At 39.3% G+C, this 18,698-nt stretch overlaps 1 protein-coding gene across 2 annotated transcripts in view; it reads right to left on the bottom strand.

Moving 5' to 3' along the window:
* Positions 1 to 18,476, bottom strand: part of MED24 (mediator complex subunit 24) — a 69,253-nt gene extending 50,777 nt beyond the window's left edge. For both annotated transcript variants that reach the window (XM_063425444.1, XM_063425445.1), the window contains exons 1-4: positions 18,417 to 18,476; positions 4,668 to 4,806; positions 2,905 to 2,987; positions 2,751 to 2,789 (exon numbers count right to left, since the gene is read on the bottom strand). In XM_063425444.1, the coding sequence (XP_063281514.1) occupies positions 2,751 to 2,789; positions 2,905 to 2,987; positions 4,668 to 4,797 (252 nt within the window). In that variant the 5' untranslated portion in view covers positions 4,798 to 4,806; positions 18,417 to 18,476. The remainder of the gene's footprint in view (positions 1 to 2,750; positions 2,790 to 2,904; positions 2,988 to 4,667; positions 4,807 to 18,416) is intronic.
* Between the last annotated feature and the right edge of the window lie 222 nt (positions 18,477 to 18,698).

Below are 18,698 nucleotides of genomic sequence, written 5' to 3'. Positions count from 1 at the left end.
ACATGGGATGGGGGAGAGAGGGGACCTGCAGTGCCAGGAAAACAATTTGTCCCTTTAAAGTAAGACTCCTAGCACCATAACCACTGCAGTCCATTGTATTGTCAAGCCATTTAAAGGAAAATTGTTACTTCTCTGAAATTTACACCATTGATTAAAACATTGCAAATCATCTATAACTTGCTATATTCGCTTTTAAATTGTTTTCATGAGATGCTCAGTTTTCCTTCTGATGTCATTTTTCCCATTGGTATTTTGCTAATACAGATGGACTGGCAATGTTTAGCCCTCTTCTTCCCTTGACCAGTTTTTGTAGATGTAACGCAGGTTTATAATTAGTCCATATTACCATATTAAGGCGATCTTTATGCGCCTTGACTAGCAATCCTGTGCACTTCCACTAATCAAGAACTCTTCCATACTATGTTCCAAATGCATTAATACTGCCAAGATAATAATCACTTAAGGGAAAAGATGCCGTTGTATTTTGATTTATTTTCTGAGAAAACAAAAAGGGCTCACTAGCACAAATGGATGACTTGGTGCCAACAAATTGAAACGTGTGTTCTACCCATTTAATGTTTTCAGTGCCGTCAGTGGCATGAAGATGAGGTCTTATTGTTGGCAGATTCCCGGACTTTCTTTTGCAATACTCATGCCCTGGCATATATTATCAACCTTTAAGGGCCGCAAAGAAACAAGATGGCTATTGTTTCTTGATTTTATGATTAGTATCAAAATGACTTTGGAATTATAATTATGATGCTCCAGATGTACTTTGTTACAAAAACAATGATTGGGCTTAATCAGAGCTTACTAATAACCAGCCAAATAAATGGATCAACCTGCAGCCTACACCAAAAGTTTTACAAATAAATGTAAATACTTGCAAATAAACAAATAAGTGTGGTCCATTTCAAATCTTATCGTATTTAAAAAACCCCTAGCAGAAGAAACCCCCTAGCCTTCTTGGCCCAAACATGATGCGTTGGAGTGCTAAAAGAATTTCTCAAGTGCTTTCAAAACAGACTTCACTAGTTCAAAATACCTTCCAAAGCCAATGATAAAAGGATAGCACTTCTGTGCCAGTGCTATGTACTACTCACGGGACTCTGGAAAACGCAAGAGACCATTGAAATGGACAGATTGCTGCATTAATCCTTGGTTTTTCTAAATTCTACCAAGACAACTTCTTACTATAACAGTGTTCCTTTTTTTTCTTATAAATTATCTGTGCTGTGCGTTGTGCATTGAAACAAATTAATTTCAATACTACTTAAATGAAATAGTGGGAGATGCACTGGATTTTGTTTGCCACTTTTTTAACACTGTCAAGGAATACACAATACCACCCAACAGGCCAGAAATGCCGTGAAAAAATAAACTACAAAGAGTGCAAGTTACCAATATTACACACCCTGCAATTGGCGTATTTCCAGAGGTCTATAGGACACACACAAACATTGTCATTTGTGGTCGTACGTTAGCTTGAAGAACTGAAAAAAGTAAAATTAAAAATGCACTCCAGATGGAAACCACAGGTCTTGGGTATACAGACTAAAATAACAACTCGATGCTAAATGTAGGAGTTCTTTAAATATAGACCAACCCTCACAAGCGTTTAAATTCATAGCGTTATTTACAGAGAATCAACTTGACCGGAGAATGGACTGGATGGATATTTTCACTAAATCTGTGCCATCTTGAAAAGTTATTAAAGACTCAGAGGATCCTGAGAAATATCTGGCAAATTAACCGTTTATGTTACCAATTCTTCTTTGCTTTTTACAAAAACAGTATAATTACTGTTAGCAATGGTAACACATCAACACAGCGGGTGGGAAAAAACAGCTTGGTGCACAAATTGCCTTTAAAGGATGACTTAAATATTTAAATGATACAAATGTAAACAATTTGATTTGTAATGTACTAATTTAAAATTACCAAAATATTGAGGAAAAAAGTTTAAAAATAATGTACAGTATATGGTGTCTGAAGATCTGAAATAATAATAACAAAGTATTACATTTCAGCCAGGAAAGGTACATTCAGATTACTCTGGTTTTCAAGTACGTCCTTGGAATGTAACTTTTGCCCAACATCCAGGGGTTGTTACAATTACCCAATTTAATGGTACTAATTTTATCTACCTTGGAAGGATGATGGGCTGCCGGGATTTGAACCTGTGACCCCCAAGGGTTGAACAGAATCTACTGGTGATGCATTAGCCCACTGAGCCATCAGTACAGAAGCAGAAACAACATGTTTGCCACATACAAGGTGTGAAACCTGTATGCGTGGTGTTCTTAGAAATTCTGATTCTTAAAAATGCCACCAGAATGTAAACTCTGGTATATGGCTACAAAATATAAGCGTAATTAAAAGACCTCTACAGAGGTTTGCAAACGGCTGCGTACTCCGCTCGCTCAGAGCTTGCACTCCTCCATAGGAAGGCAAAAATGAGCCTAGCGTGTATATACAGAGAGATGGGAAGGACAGGGTCAATACATTGACGGTTTCCTTATGACTTGAGCTTCAGAGAAAAGTCCGCAAGGAAATCAAATGTAACTTGGCTGACGGCCCAGAGAAGCCGAGTATATTGTGAAATTGTCTCGCACAGCATCTCCCAAGAGGATGGAGGTTGCCCTGAGTACAGCCAAGTTTAGCTAAATTGCAGCAGTTTATGAATAACTCCCACTGTATTGTGGACAAGGCATTATTAACCTTTGATAGATAATAAAGTGCAAACATACCTTGCTGATTGCCATCAAGACAGAGGAGTAAGACACCATCTGAAGAAAAAGTAAAGCTTACTTTGAGATGAACAAGAACAAGTTTTGTCAATAACAAGCCTTGATAAACCATGCATAAAATGTATTATTATAACTATGCTTCCATGAGATATACCTGAGAGTTGATTGCATACTTGAGGTACGAGACGACAAGAGGGTTTGGTGCAACACCGATCATGGCCTGATCCAATAGTGCCTCTACAAAAAAAACGAGCAAACTAGTTTAGTACTGTTAGTTACTGAGAGTCTGGGGGCTACATGTACTGTTACATGCTAGGAGAGCCTGCGGGCTGCATGTACTGACATGCTAGGTGAGTCTGCGGGCTGCATGTACTGTTACATGCTAGGATAGTCTATAAGCTACTTGTACTGTTACATGCTAGGAGAGTATATGGGCTACATGTACTGTTACATGCTAGGAGAGTATATGGGCTACATGTACTGTTACATACTAGGAGAGCCTGTGGACTGCATGTACTGTTACATGCTAGGAGAGTCTGTGGACTGCAGGTACTGTTACATGCTAGAATACTCTATAAGCTACATGTACTGTTACATGCTAGGAGAGTCTGCGGGCTGCATGTACTGTTACATGCTAGGATACTCTATAAGCTACATGTACTGTTACATGCTAGGTGAGTCTGCGGGCTGCATGTACTGTTACATGCTAGGAGAGTCTGTGGGCTGCATGTACTGTTACATGCTAGGAGAGTCTGTGGGCTGCATGTACTGTTACATGCTAGGAGAGTCTGTGGGCTGCATGTACTGTTACATGCTAGGAGAGTCTGCATGTACTGTGACATGCTATGTGAGTCTGCGGGCTGCATGTACTGTTACACGCTAGGAGAGTCTGTGGGCTGAATGTACTGTTACACGCTAGGAGAGTCTGGGGGCTACATGTACTGTTACATGCTGGGAGAGTCTATGGGCTACATGTACTGTTACATGCTGGGAGAGTCTATGGGCTACATGTACTGTTACATGCAAGGGGAGCATGTGGGCTACATGTACTGTTATATACCAGGTAAGTCGGTGGGCTGCATGTACTGTTACATACTAGTTAGGTCTGTGGGATAAATGTACTGTTGCATATTAGGAGATTTTGTGGGCTACATGTACTGTTACATACTAGGAGAGTCTTGAGCTGCATGTACTGTCTCTCACATGCTAGGAGAGTCTATTACCTGCAAATACTAAGAGAGTCCAGTTACATACTATTTATTGATAAAATATTTTACCAGGAGAGATACATTGAGATTTCTCTCGTTTTCAAGTATGTCCTGGGTACTATGCATTCTTCAGCCTGCATAGAAGGTACACTGTATGAACTGGGCAGCCTGAATTAGAAGTCACACATGTAAACTGTCAAAATTGCTGCACTTAGATACACTAATAGAGAATATGGGCACATATGTTTAACATCAAAGCTAGATGGAGATGCAATTCCAGCTTCAGAGACTACAGAGATCTTCACAGTTTAATATACGCACACAATAGCTCCACATTTATTTTCAATATACACACTGAGTGCTCAATACAAGTGTACCAGATTGTCCCTGCCTTTCTTCCTATATAGAACACAGATATGTTATAATTTGTCATACTAAAAACATTAACATGATTCTTTTGTCCATTCTACGAGCCACAGAGGAGCAGTGTGTCAATAAGAAGGAAGATGTGCACTGGCAAATCACCATAAACAACTCCACTACGACAAGTAAAATAAGATTTATTTGTGACCGGTATTATTAAATAGCTTTAAAATAAAAAAAAGTTTTATTAAAATATCTTTTTGCTAATGGATATGTGCAGTTGCCTGAAGGCCACCGTGTTCAAAAATGCATAAAAAGGTATGTACTGAGTGCTTGGGTACTTTACCTGCCAGATTCAGAATGTCCCAGGTAACCCCTTTGGGGAAAAACCTTTTCATGTTTATAGCCCATTGGTAGTCACTCCACCTCTCCCTCCAGGCTTGAAGAATGGCCTGCTTCAGATTAACAAGCTTCATACTGCAAACCTACAGGAGAAGAACACATTATTAAATCACCATCTTATATAAACATTTATTGCAAATAATCACATCACTTTTACATGGAACTTTAAGGCAAGATATCATATATTTCCAGAGTCTGCTTCCACTTAAAGATACAGCGTAGGGGCCACTAAGTGCTTTGCTGATATCAATAATCAAGCTGAAGTGGTTATGGTACTTAGAGTAACCCATTAAAGGGGCACCACAACCACTACAGCATTATAAAGCAGGTTTGGTTGAAAGATTATGCACCTGCAGTCTCACTGCTCAATTTTGTTTTTTGTTTTGATTTTTTTACTACACAAAATCCTACCTGGCTGTGATTTACACAACCTCCATAAAAAAATATCAATCTGATCTTACCACAAAGTGTGTTCACTTTGGAAGTTTTTATCTCTGTTATTAGAACTTTTTTAAAAAAAAGCACTTTAGCTTGCTGAAGTGATTCGTGTTCGAAGCAGCTTTCCTATTTTCTTAATTTTACAAAAAGTTCAGATTTAAATAGAAATCAGCACATTTACAAATTAACCCTGTTATACCCTCCTGGATGTCAATAAGATGAGTACTGCTACTTCTTGGTAGTTTAGAGGCAGCTGCATAATAAGCTTCATTATGAAGTCTATGATTGGACAGCCACAGAAAGTATGTTCTGGGGGTACAAAAAGGAGATGGTTTGCAAATACTGCAGACAAGAGTTCTGCAGCTTTTGTAAAAGGTTTTTAGCTATATATCCAATGGAAAAATGCAGTAACAAATGCATGTTTTAATTGGGGTAGATCTACTACGCTGTTAAATAAAATTGAAGTGTTCCATTAATCACAAACAGGAGGCTACTTTATGCTCTAACAGACATAAAACAGAGCAGATTAGAACCTCTAAATTAAACACACCTTGCAGGAAGATAAATTTCATTTTTCAGGATGTGTGCAGAGAGGCTACGCGAGTCACAGTCAGAAGAGGTGTGGCTACGGCTGCATAAACATAAACAAAGTGACTTAACTCCTAAATAGCAATTGAGCAGTGCGACTCTAGATCCACGATCCATACAGCAAAACTGCTCATTAAGCAAGGGCTTGATTCGTTAGCCTATTCAGCCCCCGAGGTGACCAGCTGCCTGAGGGCAGAGGCGGGCATGCGGCTCACTGAAGGATGCAGCAGTCGTCTCACTGAGGGCTGAGGCAGGCGGCTGAGTGAGGGAGAGCGGTGGCCGGATGGCTAATGGAGAGCTGAGAGAGGGGGGCCTGTTGACTTAGTGCGGCGGCAAGGGAGCTGTAATCTACCTGCTCTTCTCCCTCGCACGCCTTGTAGTGATGCCAGGAGCCGGGTTATGAAGTCACTCCGGCCCTCGGCTCACTAAACAGTGCTCAAGAGGAAGCCGAGTAGGGAGATGACAGCAGCCCCACTGGCCCGCAGGGAAAGCCTATCCACTCCAGCTCTCCAAAGGCAGGGAGACTGGGTGGATTTAAAATTAAAATAAAAAAGTAATTAATTGTGAGCATGTCTGTCTGTGAGTGTGTGTGTGTCTGTGTGTGTCTTGGTCTGTATATAAGTGTGTGTTTGTCTGTGAGTGAGTGTGTGTCTGTGAGTAGGTCTGTATGTGTCTGTCAATGAGTGAGTGTGTATTCCCTCCAATCACACGGGAAAGGTGTTTTTACTCATCATTTTTCCCGTGCTGGTGATGCCGCGGCTGGCCTCACCTATATGGCTGAGATCATCAATCTTGACGATCTCAGCCAATTCAATGCTTCCCCATAAGAATGCATTGGGAAACTCTTGCGCATGCACGGTAAAATGCATCAGAATGAATCAATGCATCCCTATAGGGAACATCAACATAGGTGCTGCACAGTGTGAAGCACTGAACCAGGAAGCACCTCTAGAGGCTGCCTGAGTGAGTGTCAGTAGAGGTGTCACCGGGCAGCAATGTGAACACTGCCTTTTGTCTGAAAAGTCAGTGTTTACATTGAAAAGCGTTCAGGGACAAGGTATAGACTTAGGAACAACGACATTAAGCTGTAGTGGTTCTAGTGAATATAGTGTCCCTTTAAGAATTGTATTTTTGGTGTCGTTTTTTTCTGGCTCCTTACTTTTCTAACTAGCTCCTAGATTTCAAACAAATTTGTCAAGCCCTGCATCAAGCCAAGGTTGTTTCTCATTGTGCACTTTTAACATTGGAAGACATAAAGAATATCCTGAAAGGCAGACAATAGAGTTATGTGCTTTCAGAGGATAGATCAGTGCTAAATGGATCAATCTTTTTCAATATATTCATTAGGGACTTGGCACTTTGAAAGGCAAAACATTTTTTTTTTTTTTTTTTTTTTAACAGAGAATACGAACATTTGTAACAAAGCAGATGTTCCTTGGGGTGTTAGCTTAACTCCTTCACTATCAAACGATTTGCAGAAAAAACACGTCCACAGTATTTTTGGTATCCTGGAAAATAACGTATCAATGTATTTTTCGTTTCAGTATGCCTTGATAGCGCAATATTTAATGGAAACAAAATTAACATTTTGTCTGGACAACAAAAATCGCCATATTTATATTCTAATATTGCCACATTACCATGACATTACCCATATCACCTTCACATTGCAGCCATGTTGTCACTTTGGACACATACAAATATACGTACATATGTACACTCGATATAAACACATACATACATACTCTGAGAAACGCACACACATACACAAACACACTGATGTATAGAGACACACAATGACACACACACATACACTGACTGATACAATCACACAATCACATTGTGCACCTGGCAGTGTGTATTGGCACTTGTGTGTGCGCATATCTAGCATTTTGTAGCATGCATGTGCTTGAAAGTGTTTGTCTGGCCGTGAGTATCCTGGTGTATCTGTGAGCAGGGCCACCATCAAGGGGGCACAGGCAGTACTCAAGTAATGGGCCGGGTCCATCGCTGGGACCCTGTAGCACTTGTTGGTCCAGTTAAGGAGACAGATATATTGGCCTGCACAGCTCAGTCACAGTCAGCAGCGCTGGAGCATGTGATATCATAGCGTCACCACAGAGCTGCTCTAACTGGCCGCTGAGGATCAGATGTGAAGCAATGTGTAGAGGGGATGGGGAATGTTATAATGCTGTCTATCTTTGACGCTACGCTGCCAAAGGGGTTTGCAAACTGCAATAGAAGGCATGTAAGTTTAGTTCTGGTTGCTGTGGAGGGAAGAGGTTGAGGATCTGTGTTTGTTAGTGTCGGACTGTGTGTGTCTCTGGGTGTCAGTTTGTCAGTGTGTGTGTATCTATTATGTGAGTGTCTGTGTATGTCTAGTTGTGTATCTGTCAATGGGTGTGTGTTTCTATTGTGTGTGAGTGTGTATGACTGGCTGTGTGTTTGTTTGACAAGTGTGCATGAGTATCTGTCTGTATGTCTGTCTAACAGTGAGTGGGCAGCCTCCAGAGTAAGCAGCTTGGCGCTGTGCAAAGAGATCGCTATATCTCCCTAACGGCCGTGCTGCATGGGGGTGGTGGACTGCTGGAGAGCTGAGTAGAGCTGGTGCTTAACAGGTAGCTCTGCTATCAGCAAAATCATTCAAAATTAAATTAATTTGCACTGAATTAATTTAATGTGCAACGGTTGCAATTGTGTATACAATTGCGGGGTATGGGTGCAGTTCTGCATTAAAAGGGTTAAAGGAACACTATAGGCACCCAGACCACTTTATCTAGTTTTTAACCCTTTTATGGTGGGGGGAGAGGGTTGCTGAGGCAGAGGGACACCAGTGTTATAAATACATCTTTGTATTCCTAACACTAAAGTGTTCCTTTAGTGAGAAACACATGAATGCTTCCTGGAACTCTAGTTTGTGGGATGTTAAGCAAATTGTATTTAGGGAAGATGTGAGTGAGAACACTGGAAAATCCCTTGTTGTCATTACAAAACAAACAAACATGCCATCACATACCAAAGGTGGGCATAGATTAAAGCCTAATATTCCCTCATGGCAAATAGAAGGTTTAGAGGACTCCCATGAGGACCAGACAGGGTTTGTGGGACAGATGTGGTAGACACATGGGGGATATGTATAAAATGTTTTATGTTCTGAAAAGTACTCCTAAAAGTGGGGCAGTCACCATGGAAACTAGTGGAACCAGCAGGCACATTCCTTTGGGGATTCCTCTTCTTTTATGAGAGACAGTCACCCTAATGATCGCAATGGCTTGCTGGCAGACACTGGTGACTGGCTGTGCTACCCTCTGACGTAGGCACAGTATCTCCTCAGTCTGATTAGACATCAGGAGGTGGTGAGACAGTAGTATGAACCAGCATACACAATAACACCTTTCTGTTTAGAGGGGCAATATAGTCATCCAGCAATCTCAATGAAGAGGTCTGGGTGCAGTGTCCCTGTCGTTCTAACCCTGCAAGGTAAAACATGTTGTTTACATTGAAAGGTTAAAAGTGACACTCCAGAGCCCTAGCGCACATTAGATTGCTGAAAAGCTTTATGTATGGATTGTGTGTCTGCTTTTTTATTTTGCAAAATGAGATTTCAATAGAAATTGACACTTTTATAAATTAACTTGGTAACACCCCCCTCCCGGCTTTTAATCATACAATTGGTCCTGGTACTTCCTGGTTTAGTTAGATCAGTGGAGCTAAACACAGGAATCAGTTTATTTCTCAGAGCACCTGCCTCGCAAACGGTTTTAGGATAGACGCCCAATAAAAAAAAATGCATAATTAAATGTATGCAAGGTTTCATTTCTAAACATTCAACTAAACAGTGATTTTTATTTATTTTGTATGTGGGCGGTGTAGTTACTTTTACTCCTTCTCTAGTGCCTGTTAGTATTAAAATAACTAGAAACGCTTTTGCTGCAACTAAGAGAGTAAAACTCTGTCACGTGACGCGGAAGTCCAATAGGAAAGCATTAATTCAATGCACCTAATGCTCATTATGTCCCCAATGCTCCTCTTTGACGAGAATTGGAATGGTCATAGCCAGAGGAGGTGGAGGTAAGCAGCTGGAAAGGAGGGGCCTGTCGCTGGAAAAGTTGGGTAAATCTGAATAAGAGTAGGGACATGAAGACACTATAGCGCTAAGGAATACAGATTTGTATTTTTAACGTTATGGTGTTCCTTTAACCCCTTAAGGACACATGACATGTGTGACATGTCATGATTCCCTTTTATTCCAGAAGTTTGGTCCTTAAGGGGTTAAGTAAGCTGAAAAGGCAAAAGTATTTGTACTGCTGCTTCTATTAAAAAAGAAAAAAAAAAAAAGAAGCAGAAGTCTAAAGTATTTATGCAAAAACAAAAAAAAATGTAAAAAGTAAAATTACAATAAAACAAAGATTGCTTTCAACAAGACAGCGCATATTTCAACCTGTACTGTTCCGAGAATTCAGCATTTTATTGCTGACAAGAGGCTCTCCTTAATTTATTAACATCACATATTTTTTTAATAATCTTTGATTACGGCTTGAATGCTGTATTCTTATTAGCTGAAACACTAAGTAGTTTCTCTCTCGCTCTTCTGCTGTGCTTTTCTTTAAAGGATTACTCCAAGCACCAGGAGCACTTCAGTGATTTGAAGTGGTCATGGTGCTTGGAGTCTCTATCTGCAGTATTTCACTATTAAATGCAGCACATACTGAGGTGAACACCTTGCCTATCGGAGTTGTTATAAGAACTCCGGGCTGGTCTATGTCAATTCTGTGCATAGTTCTATACACAGAGGGACATTTTTAGTAGCAAATACAGTCCTCACTGACAAGGACATATCAGGACAGACAAAATGTTTACTGTAGCAGAACAGCTTTTCCCGGTGCAGCTGGTTCCTTTGATGGTGGGGAAAGTTTGATCAAAGTATTTTGCTAAATTTATTTTAATGTCAATAACAATGCATTTGAAAAGTAGATTTTTCATCCATTTCTTTTAAATTGTTTCCTTGAAGAATGGGTTGCCAAGCTAACGTCATGTTAAGGACCACTGATCTACAACATAATATTACATCTAAAAGAAGGAAAAGCATAATTGTCATCATATTTTACAAGATGATAAACATATGTTGATTATCATGAATATCTAGCATGTCAACGAAAGTGAATTCTTGTATTACATTTTTGTCCTGTACACATACTGCAGGAGAGAGGTCAGTTGCAGACAGCCAACAGGAAATCACTAGGGGTGTAGACCTGCTTACGAGTCATGGTGTAAGTCCTGGGGACATTAATTATTTGTGGTTGCATGGATGGACGGTTTGATCTATATGACCTCAGCCAACATAAGACAACATAAAAAAACAAGTGACAGTCCATCACTAAAGCATTGGGAGACAACTAAAGTTTATATTTAAAAGGTAAATAAGAATAAAATAATTGCTTTGCTGTCGCTATACCAGGTCTAGACTATTGAGTCAAGGTCTCATTTCTTGTAGAAGATTCAAGTTAACAGTATATCACCCCAGAACAGGTATATTGTTTTCTAAAAGACCATAAAAGACTGTGACTCAGAGAGTTGTCTGTCACTACTGAGAGTGGGCGAAAAGCTCGTCTTCAGCACCAAGGAAGAAAATATTGGATAAACCACCTTATTCTCAAGGGGGAAAAAAAATAAGTGGTTTGTAGAAGAAATCACGATGTACCATTATGTTCCTCATGGAGATGACGACTAATGTAGACTTTATGAGATGAGGAGGTGGAGACTACGTCATTAACATGATTGTTAATAGGGCCTGTAAGCAAGGAGCCATGTGAACCAAACAACTGGGGATTTAGGAGTCAGTGAATATACTAAATCGCTGTTAAAGTAGAGTTTTACTTTCTTAATAAAGTCATATAAAATACTTACTAAATACACAAAATATATTTAAAAAAAATACAACTAAATGACCTTTTCGATCCTGCGTATTACCCTCTCTAGTGTCCAAATTAAAAAGGGTTTGCTTTTTTTTTTACTCAAATTCTTTGTGTCTTCATATTTAGAGCATACGTAGCTCTAGCACAAGATTTCCATGGGCTGCCTTTGGTCCACTTTTGTGGGCAGCAACCTTCTCTTTTGCACTGGCCCTGTTTGTAAAGCCTCAGACCATTTCCCAAAACCTGGCACAGCCTGTCTGTTGGATGTCAGATGTCCCATAGGTCTTCTTCCTATTGAGGTAGTCATCTTGGGACTAGGACTTGGGGAGGTGGAAAGAGGGGCATGAGTTCTACAGAGGCTTGAAGATGAGCAATATAACAGCTTGTAAGCGTGTTCTCTTGCAGACAGACATCGGCATAGAGCCAATGCTGATAGTCTGACAGGAGGAGGAGCACGGTTGACTAACGATTTCTAGCACAATGTGTAGAATCATAAAGGGAAATAAATCAAGGAGAAGTGTAAAGAAATTTCCTTGAACTTAGACAAACGGCTCGCACTTACCACCCCGCGAGAGAGCTGGTCGTAAGTGCGAGCCGTCATAAAACAGGTAGGTTGCAAAACGAGGACCACCTGCATTACAAAAATAACTGATCAAAGGGACACTGAAGGCACCAGAACCACTGATTGAGTTTAGCCAAGATACTTGGTGTTCTACAGCAAGATCTCCAATGAGGATATGGAGAAGGTGTAATAGTGCTCTCCCTCACACCATACCAGCAGTAGGCAGACAATGTCAGCTGAGCACTGTCAGCCTATCACTGCCTGCAATCCCTGGTATGAATTGGTATGGCACAAGGCGAAGCAGAACTATGCCTTCCCATATCTTTATTGGGAAATCAACTTCAGGCTTCTGAGGAATCTTTGCTAAATGATAAGTAAATCATATAACAGTGATGCAGGACCCGGCACTCTCAGACTGTATATACTACAATCATTTTAATTAGTTGAAGTGGTAATGGTGCCTACAATGTCCCTTTAATTCCTTCCTAAATGTTAACAATTATGGCATATAAAATCTAAAATTTAAATTCATTTCTGTATTAAAATCAGAATTTCCACACTGGTTAAAATGATCGAGGAGGGAGGGGGGGGGGGGGGGGGGGGTCTCTTCCATGCAAAAACTATATAATTACTATTAGCAAGACAAATAAACAGATTAAATAGAATTTAGGAAGAATTTAAAGTTTAAGTGTGAGCAATAAAAAACTGAGAAGCTCAAAAAAGGATGGTATGGCACAGGAGAACCACAAGTCCAATTACAAAATCCAACCAACCATCTATACATTAATAGGAAAACCAAACAGGAATTGGTTCAGTTAAAATATTGACTCTTTATTAACAAATCATTAAAACAAAAACATCACAGACATTCTTCTCCCCCAGGTTAATGATTTTTTTGATCGCTTGCGAGACAAGGCATCTGACGCATTTCATCCTAAATGCACTCAGTGATAGACTAATCTGACTCATAGCTGGAAGGCTACACAAATAGCCGGCTTATATTCTATAAAACTCATAAAAAGCTATATAAATCACCCAAACGAGAAAACAAGGGGGAAAAAATCGAGTGGGCAGACGACAGCAACCAGAAGCATTTGTTTTCTACATGAAAAAATCTAGTTCTAGGAAATTGCCATAAAATAAAACTGCATAAAATACACATTCAAACAGGACTGTTTACTAAGTCAGGAGTTGACATTTCACATTTCTGGCCTAAATACCCCAATATTCCCAACTCAATTATTTTGGTCTAAAATAATTTAAATCCCTTGGAAAATTCCAGATTTAGGAAATGACATGCACAGTTCTGCTTATTTAAAGGGACACTCCAGCCAGCAATACAACATTAATGCATTTGATAGATTTAATCTCTTCAACATGCCGTATTTTTTTCACACAAGACGTTTCCCAAGTGTCAGGCTTTGCTCCGAGTCACATGAGCCTCATCAGATGCCATCTTGCTTCAAGCCCTTACGATTTTATAGTCCTCTAGCTTGCCCTTAATCTTGTCTAATTGGTCAGCCAAGTCCCTTTAATCATTATTAGTCCTTGTTCTTAAAGGAACACTATAACATCAGGAATACAAACATATATTCCTGACACTACAGTTTTAAAAACACCGGTTAGGTACCTACTTACCTGCATTTAAAAAAGGTGTTAAACTCGTCTTTTTTTTTTCCAGCACAGAGTGGGTTTGTCCTGCCTCCTTGGCTGAGATCAAACTTGACGATCTCAACCAATCCACTGCTTTCAAATAGGAAAGCATTGAGAGGCTATTGCGCATGCACAGCAAAACGCCACTCTCTGCCGATCAGCTGAATCAATACATCTCTATGGGGACCGTTCAGCGTCTCTATGCAGAGTGTGGCGACTTTGAACGTCAGTGGCCATCTCAGTAACTGCTACTAGCCGTGATAGGCAGGAATGTAAACAATGCCTATTCTATGAAGCCAAAAATGCATTAAAGTTGTATTGGTGTCCAGAGTGTACCTTTAATTTTCCATTTGTTGTTCACCTATGGAGGTTCTTCTGCTCAGGGAGGTATCTGGGGACATGAGGAAACACTGGTATGTGAGTGAAACAGATGGGGAGAAGGTGATACACTGCGACTGTGTATGTCTGTCAGTATGGACCCGTGGCCCTCTGTTCTAAAAAACCTTCCCTTCCCATGGATACTGCTATAGCTCAATAAAGTACTATGTATTAAAAACATCTGTTCTCACAGACCACTATTAGTCAATTTATTATCACTGTCTATACACCAAAACCACTTCACTAAACTAAATTGTTCTGATTCATAAAGTGTCCCTTTAAATAACACTATTCACTCTTTTGAAAGGAAGTGGTTATACTGAAAAATATTTCAAATGTGCAGCGTCAAGAAATTTCATTTATTTTTTTTATAACTCATAATTTACACCTGTGTGAGTGTAAGTTTATATTTCTTAATTTCATGAACAGGCAGTTTGATCTTGGATTGATGTAAAAACCACTTCATAATGAGTGAGAACTCTAAGTGTATTTATAAGTTTGGGTATAAAAGGTGTTTTATTGAGCACAGAAAAAATTAGCAGATACATACGTGAACGGTACATCAAGCATATTAGTCACGCAGGTCCGAACAGTAGTTTCAATAAGGTTGAAGAATATATTAGCAGTAAGCGAAACATACAGCTCTAATGCAGATATGGAATAAGCCCTCCACACATCCGTCGCAGATTATAGCCGTGAAATTACCAAGTCTGATTGTTTGCCCCCAAAAATGGGTTGGTTACTTGCAGTTGCTAAGACAGTGGAGTTATGAACATTAACTCACAGGTAAGGAATGTGAGCTGCGAACAGATTGCATCAGTGGGTTAGCGAAGCATTGATAGCCACCTATCAATTAGCATACAATTCCAGCTCTCCCGCCTGTGTAGGAGGCAGTTATACGTATATGTTGGGGATTTGCACAAGATATTTTATGTTTATTTTTGCATTATATCTAAAATGCATGAAAAAAGTAGGAACTCTGCTCCAAACCCCTAAAGAAATTTAGCTTTCTGAAAAGCTGTGTGTGCGAAAAGTGAGCCATCTTTTGTTCATTTTCCAAAAAGTGCAGATTTTAATAGAAATTGACACTTTTATAAATTAACCTGGTTAAAACCCCTTGGCTTTCAAACTGACAACAGGTCCTGTTGCTTCCTGGTTTGGTTAGCTCAGTGGAGCTAAACTCAAGAGGCAGCATTTGCTCAGAGCACCTGCCTTGCAAAGACTTCTCATTGAGCTGCACTGGGAAGCCTGTGATTGGACAGTCACAAAGTCTGGGCAGAGTTTGAAGAGGAGGGTTTACAAAGGCATGTTTAGCAATCTGTTTTTATATATTCCCCCAATGAAAACAATGTATAATTAAATGCATGCAAGTTGTTGGGGTATATCTCCTAAACATTGATTTTTTTGTTATTTTATATTTGGGCAGTGGAGTGTTCATTTAAAGCAGCTTTATCACCTTCCGAAGGCTTTGCATATTTTGCAAAGAACCCAGATGGTGATATCGTTGCTTGATTTACAGTGCAGATGAGTTATACTTACCTGATGCTGTCCTCCTACAAGCACCACTATATTCAGGTCAGTGGTGTACTCTAACACGTGTGAAAGTACAACACTAATTTCTATAGAGGATCCCACAAGAGCCTCCACAGATATAATCTTGCGGAGAGCGAGATAGTGACTTATTCCCACCGCTATTACTAGTGACAGCTGTGGGACAAGAATACTTGACGGCGGTAGCTGTGCCATTTTGTCAGACGGATGATTTACCATAAGATAAACTAGCCCCAATTTTTTATTGTGTTGGAATTCCAATGAAATTTAAACTGATAGGAAGTGATGGGAAAATGGTAAGACGAGACAAAAATAAGAAAAAGAATGGACATTGGAAATGATGACATGGATGAGGAGAGGAAAGGGCTTGGGAGCGACGGCACTGATGGCAGAGAATAGGTGCATGGGAAGAAAAGGTGCAACATGGATCATACGAGTAAGGTGAATGACAACAACATGACAGTCGGAGAGGGGAAGTGACAAAACAAAATAGGTAGTGAGTGGAGAGTGTCTTGTGAAGAGGTAAAATGTTACACGGAAAGGAGAGATGGGTGTACATTCCCTATCCCCATTTTCACATAAATACACACTGTACACAAATTGCTTAATGTGCCTATCAATATATGTTCCCTGGAAACAAATATATTGTGTACAAAGTATATAGATTATAAATATATTGTGTAAAGAATAAATATATTGTGTATGAATTATAAAGATTGTAAATACATGATGTAAAGTATAAACATATTGTATATGAAGTATACATTTTATAAATATATTGTTTATGAAGTATACAGATGATAAATATATTGTGAACAGCAGTGGTTCCCAAACTTTTTAGGTTCAAGGCACCTTTAATATTTCAATATGTGGGAAGTTTGTGCATGATGGCTACAGTGTGTGTGTGAGGGGTAGGTTTTGTGAGGCGTACAGTGTGTGTGTGTGAGGGGTTGTGTGTGTATGGGGGGTATTGTGTGTATGGAGGGGCAGTGTGTGTGTATTGGGGAGCTATTGTGTGGTGTGGGGTCTGTGGGTGTAGGAGTGCAAGCTAATAAATATATTTATATATTTTTTTTAATTTAAAATAAAAATGATGATCCCCCCCTCCCTGCTTACCTTTGCCTGGGAGGGGGGACATTTCCTGCAATCCCTGGTGGTCCTGGTGGTGACAGTGAACTCTAGCAGCTTGAGGAGAACGCTTTGAGCTTGCGAGAGGAGATCCCAGCGGAGCTGCAGGTTAGAGCTCCCCCGGGTCCTCTCTCCCTTCCTCCCCTGCCGCCTGCCAGCAAAGTGCTAGTGGGCTATGATGATAGTAAAATAACTCCACTACACACACATATATCCTTGAAAACATAAATTCTGACTGGTATGTATATTTTGTGCATTTACGTTAATAAAAAATAAATAAAAAAGATTTGCAAAAAAATAAATAACTAATAAACATGTTCAATTAATAGTAGATTTGTGTAGAAATTTTTTATTTTTTTTTAATGGTAAATGTACAGAATATCGGTATGTTATCAGCTATCGGCCTGAAAGTTCACAGATTATCGGCTCTAAAAAAAATCAACCTCGGTCTATCCCTAATACAGATGAAAAATATATTGTGTACTGTATAAATATATTGTGTATGAAGTATACAGATTATAAATATATTGTGTACTGTATAAATATATTGTGTATGAAGTATACAGATTAATATATTGTGTATGAAGTATACAGATTATAAATATAAATATATTATGTATGAAGTACATAGAGTATAAATATATTGTGTATATAGTATACACAGAGTATAAATATATTGTGTATATAGTATACACAGAGTATAAATATATTGTGTATATAGTATACAGAGTATAAATATATTGTGTGTATAGTATACAGAGTATAAATATATTGTGTGTATAGTATACAGAGTATAAATATATTGCATATGAAGTATAGAGATTACAAATATATTGTGTATATAGTATACAAAGTATAGATATATTGTGTATATAGTATACATGAGTATAAATATATTGTGTATATAGTAACAGGAGTATAAATATTTTGTGTGTGAAGTATATATATTATAAATATATTGTGTATATAGTTTACAAAGTATAAATATATTGTGTATACAGAGTATAAATATATTGTGTGTATAGTATACAGAGTATAAATATATTGTGTATATAGTATACAGATTGTGTGTGTGTGTGTGTGTGTGGGGGGGGGGGGGGGGGGGGGGTATAATAACAGTGCAGTGTTTGGTATCCCAGTAGCTTGATATTGTATTATATGTTTATGTGTATAATGTATTGTTACAGTAAGGCAGGTCATTCAGAGGATAGCTGTGCTTAGTGTGATGTTCCCCATACTCCATAGAGAGCCATGCATTGTTATGGACATTGTTATGGCTGTATACAGTACCAGGTATGGTGGATAAAGCTATTTTGCTAAATTAAACAGCCACACACTGCCACACACAGCTACACACTGCCACACACAGCCACTCATTGACACACACAGTTACACATACAGCTACTATAAGCCAATATAAACACTGATACATACTATATGAAGTGACTCAATCCTTCATGTTTCCCTAATTCCCACTAACCTTTCTCTGATTACACCGCACTTAAATCCTAAAAAAGCAGTCCGCCATGATGCTACCTCTTGAATCCTATTGGCTGAGCGGCACTTCCGTGGGCACGCACTACGCGTCGCCGTGTTGAATGCCGGGAGTTGTAGTTTTCTTTTCATGTGGAATCCGAGCTGGATACAGTATAGCTCTTTCTAGGTGTTTATGCTAGTATTAAATGTTTGAGGGAGGGGAGGGAGGGGGCGTTTAATATAGTTATATTCATTTCTGTGTCTCTACATCATCTCTTGTATTATT

This window comes from Pelobates fuscus, chromosome 6, assembly GCF_036172605.1.
Source record: "Pelobates fuscus isolate aPelFus1 chromosome 6, aPelFus1.pri, whole genome shotgun sequence".
Taxonomy (NCBI): domain Eukaryota; kingdom Metazoa; phylum Chordata; class Amphibia; order Anura; family Pelobatidae; genus Pelobates; species Pelobates fuscus.
Note: the sequence above shows the minus strand (reverse complement) of the source record. Positions and strands in the feature narration are given on the sequence as shown.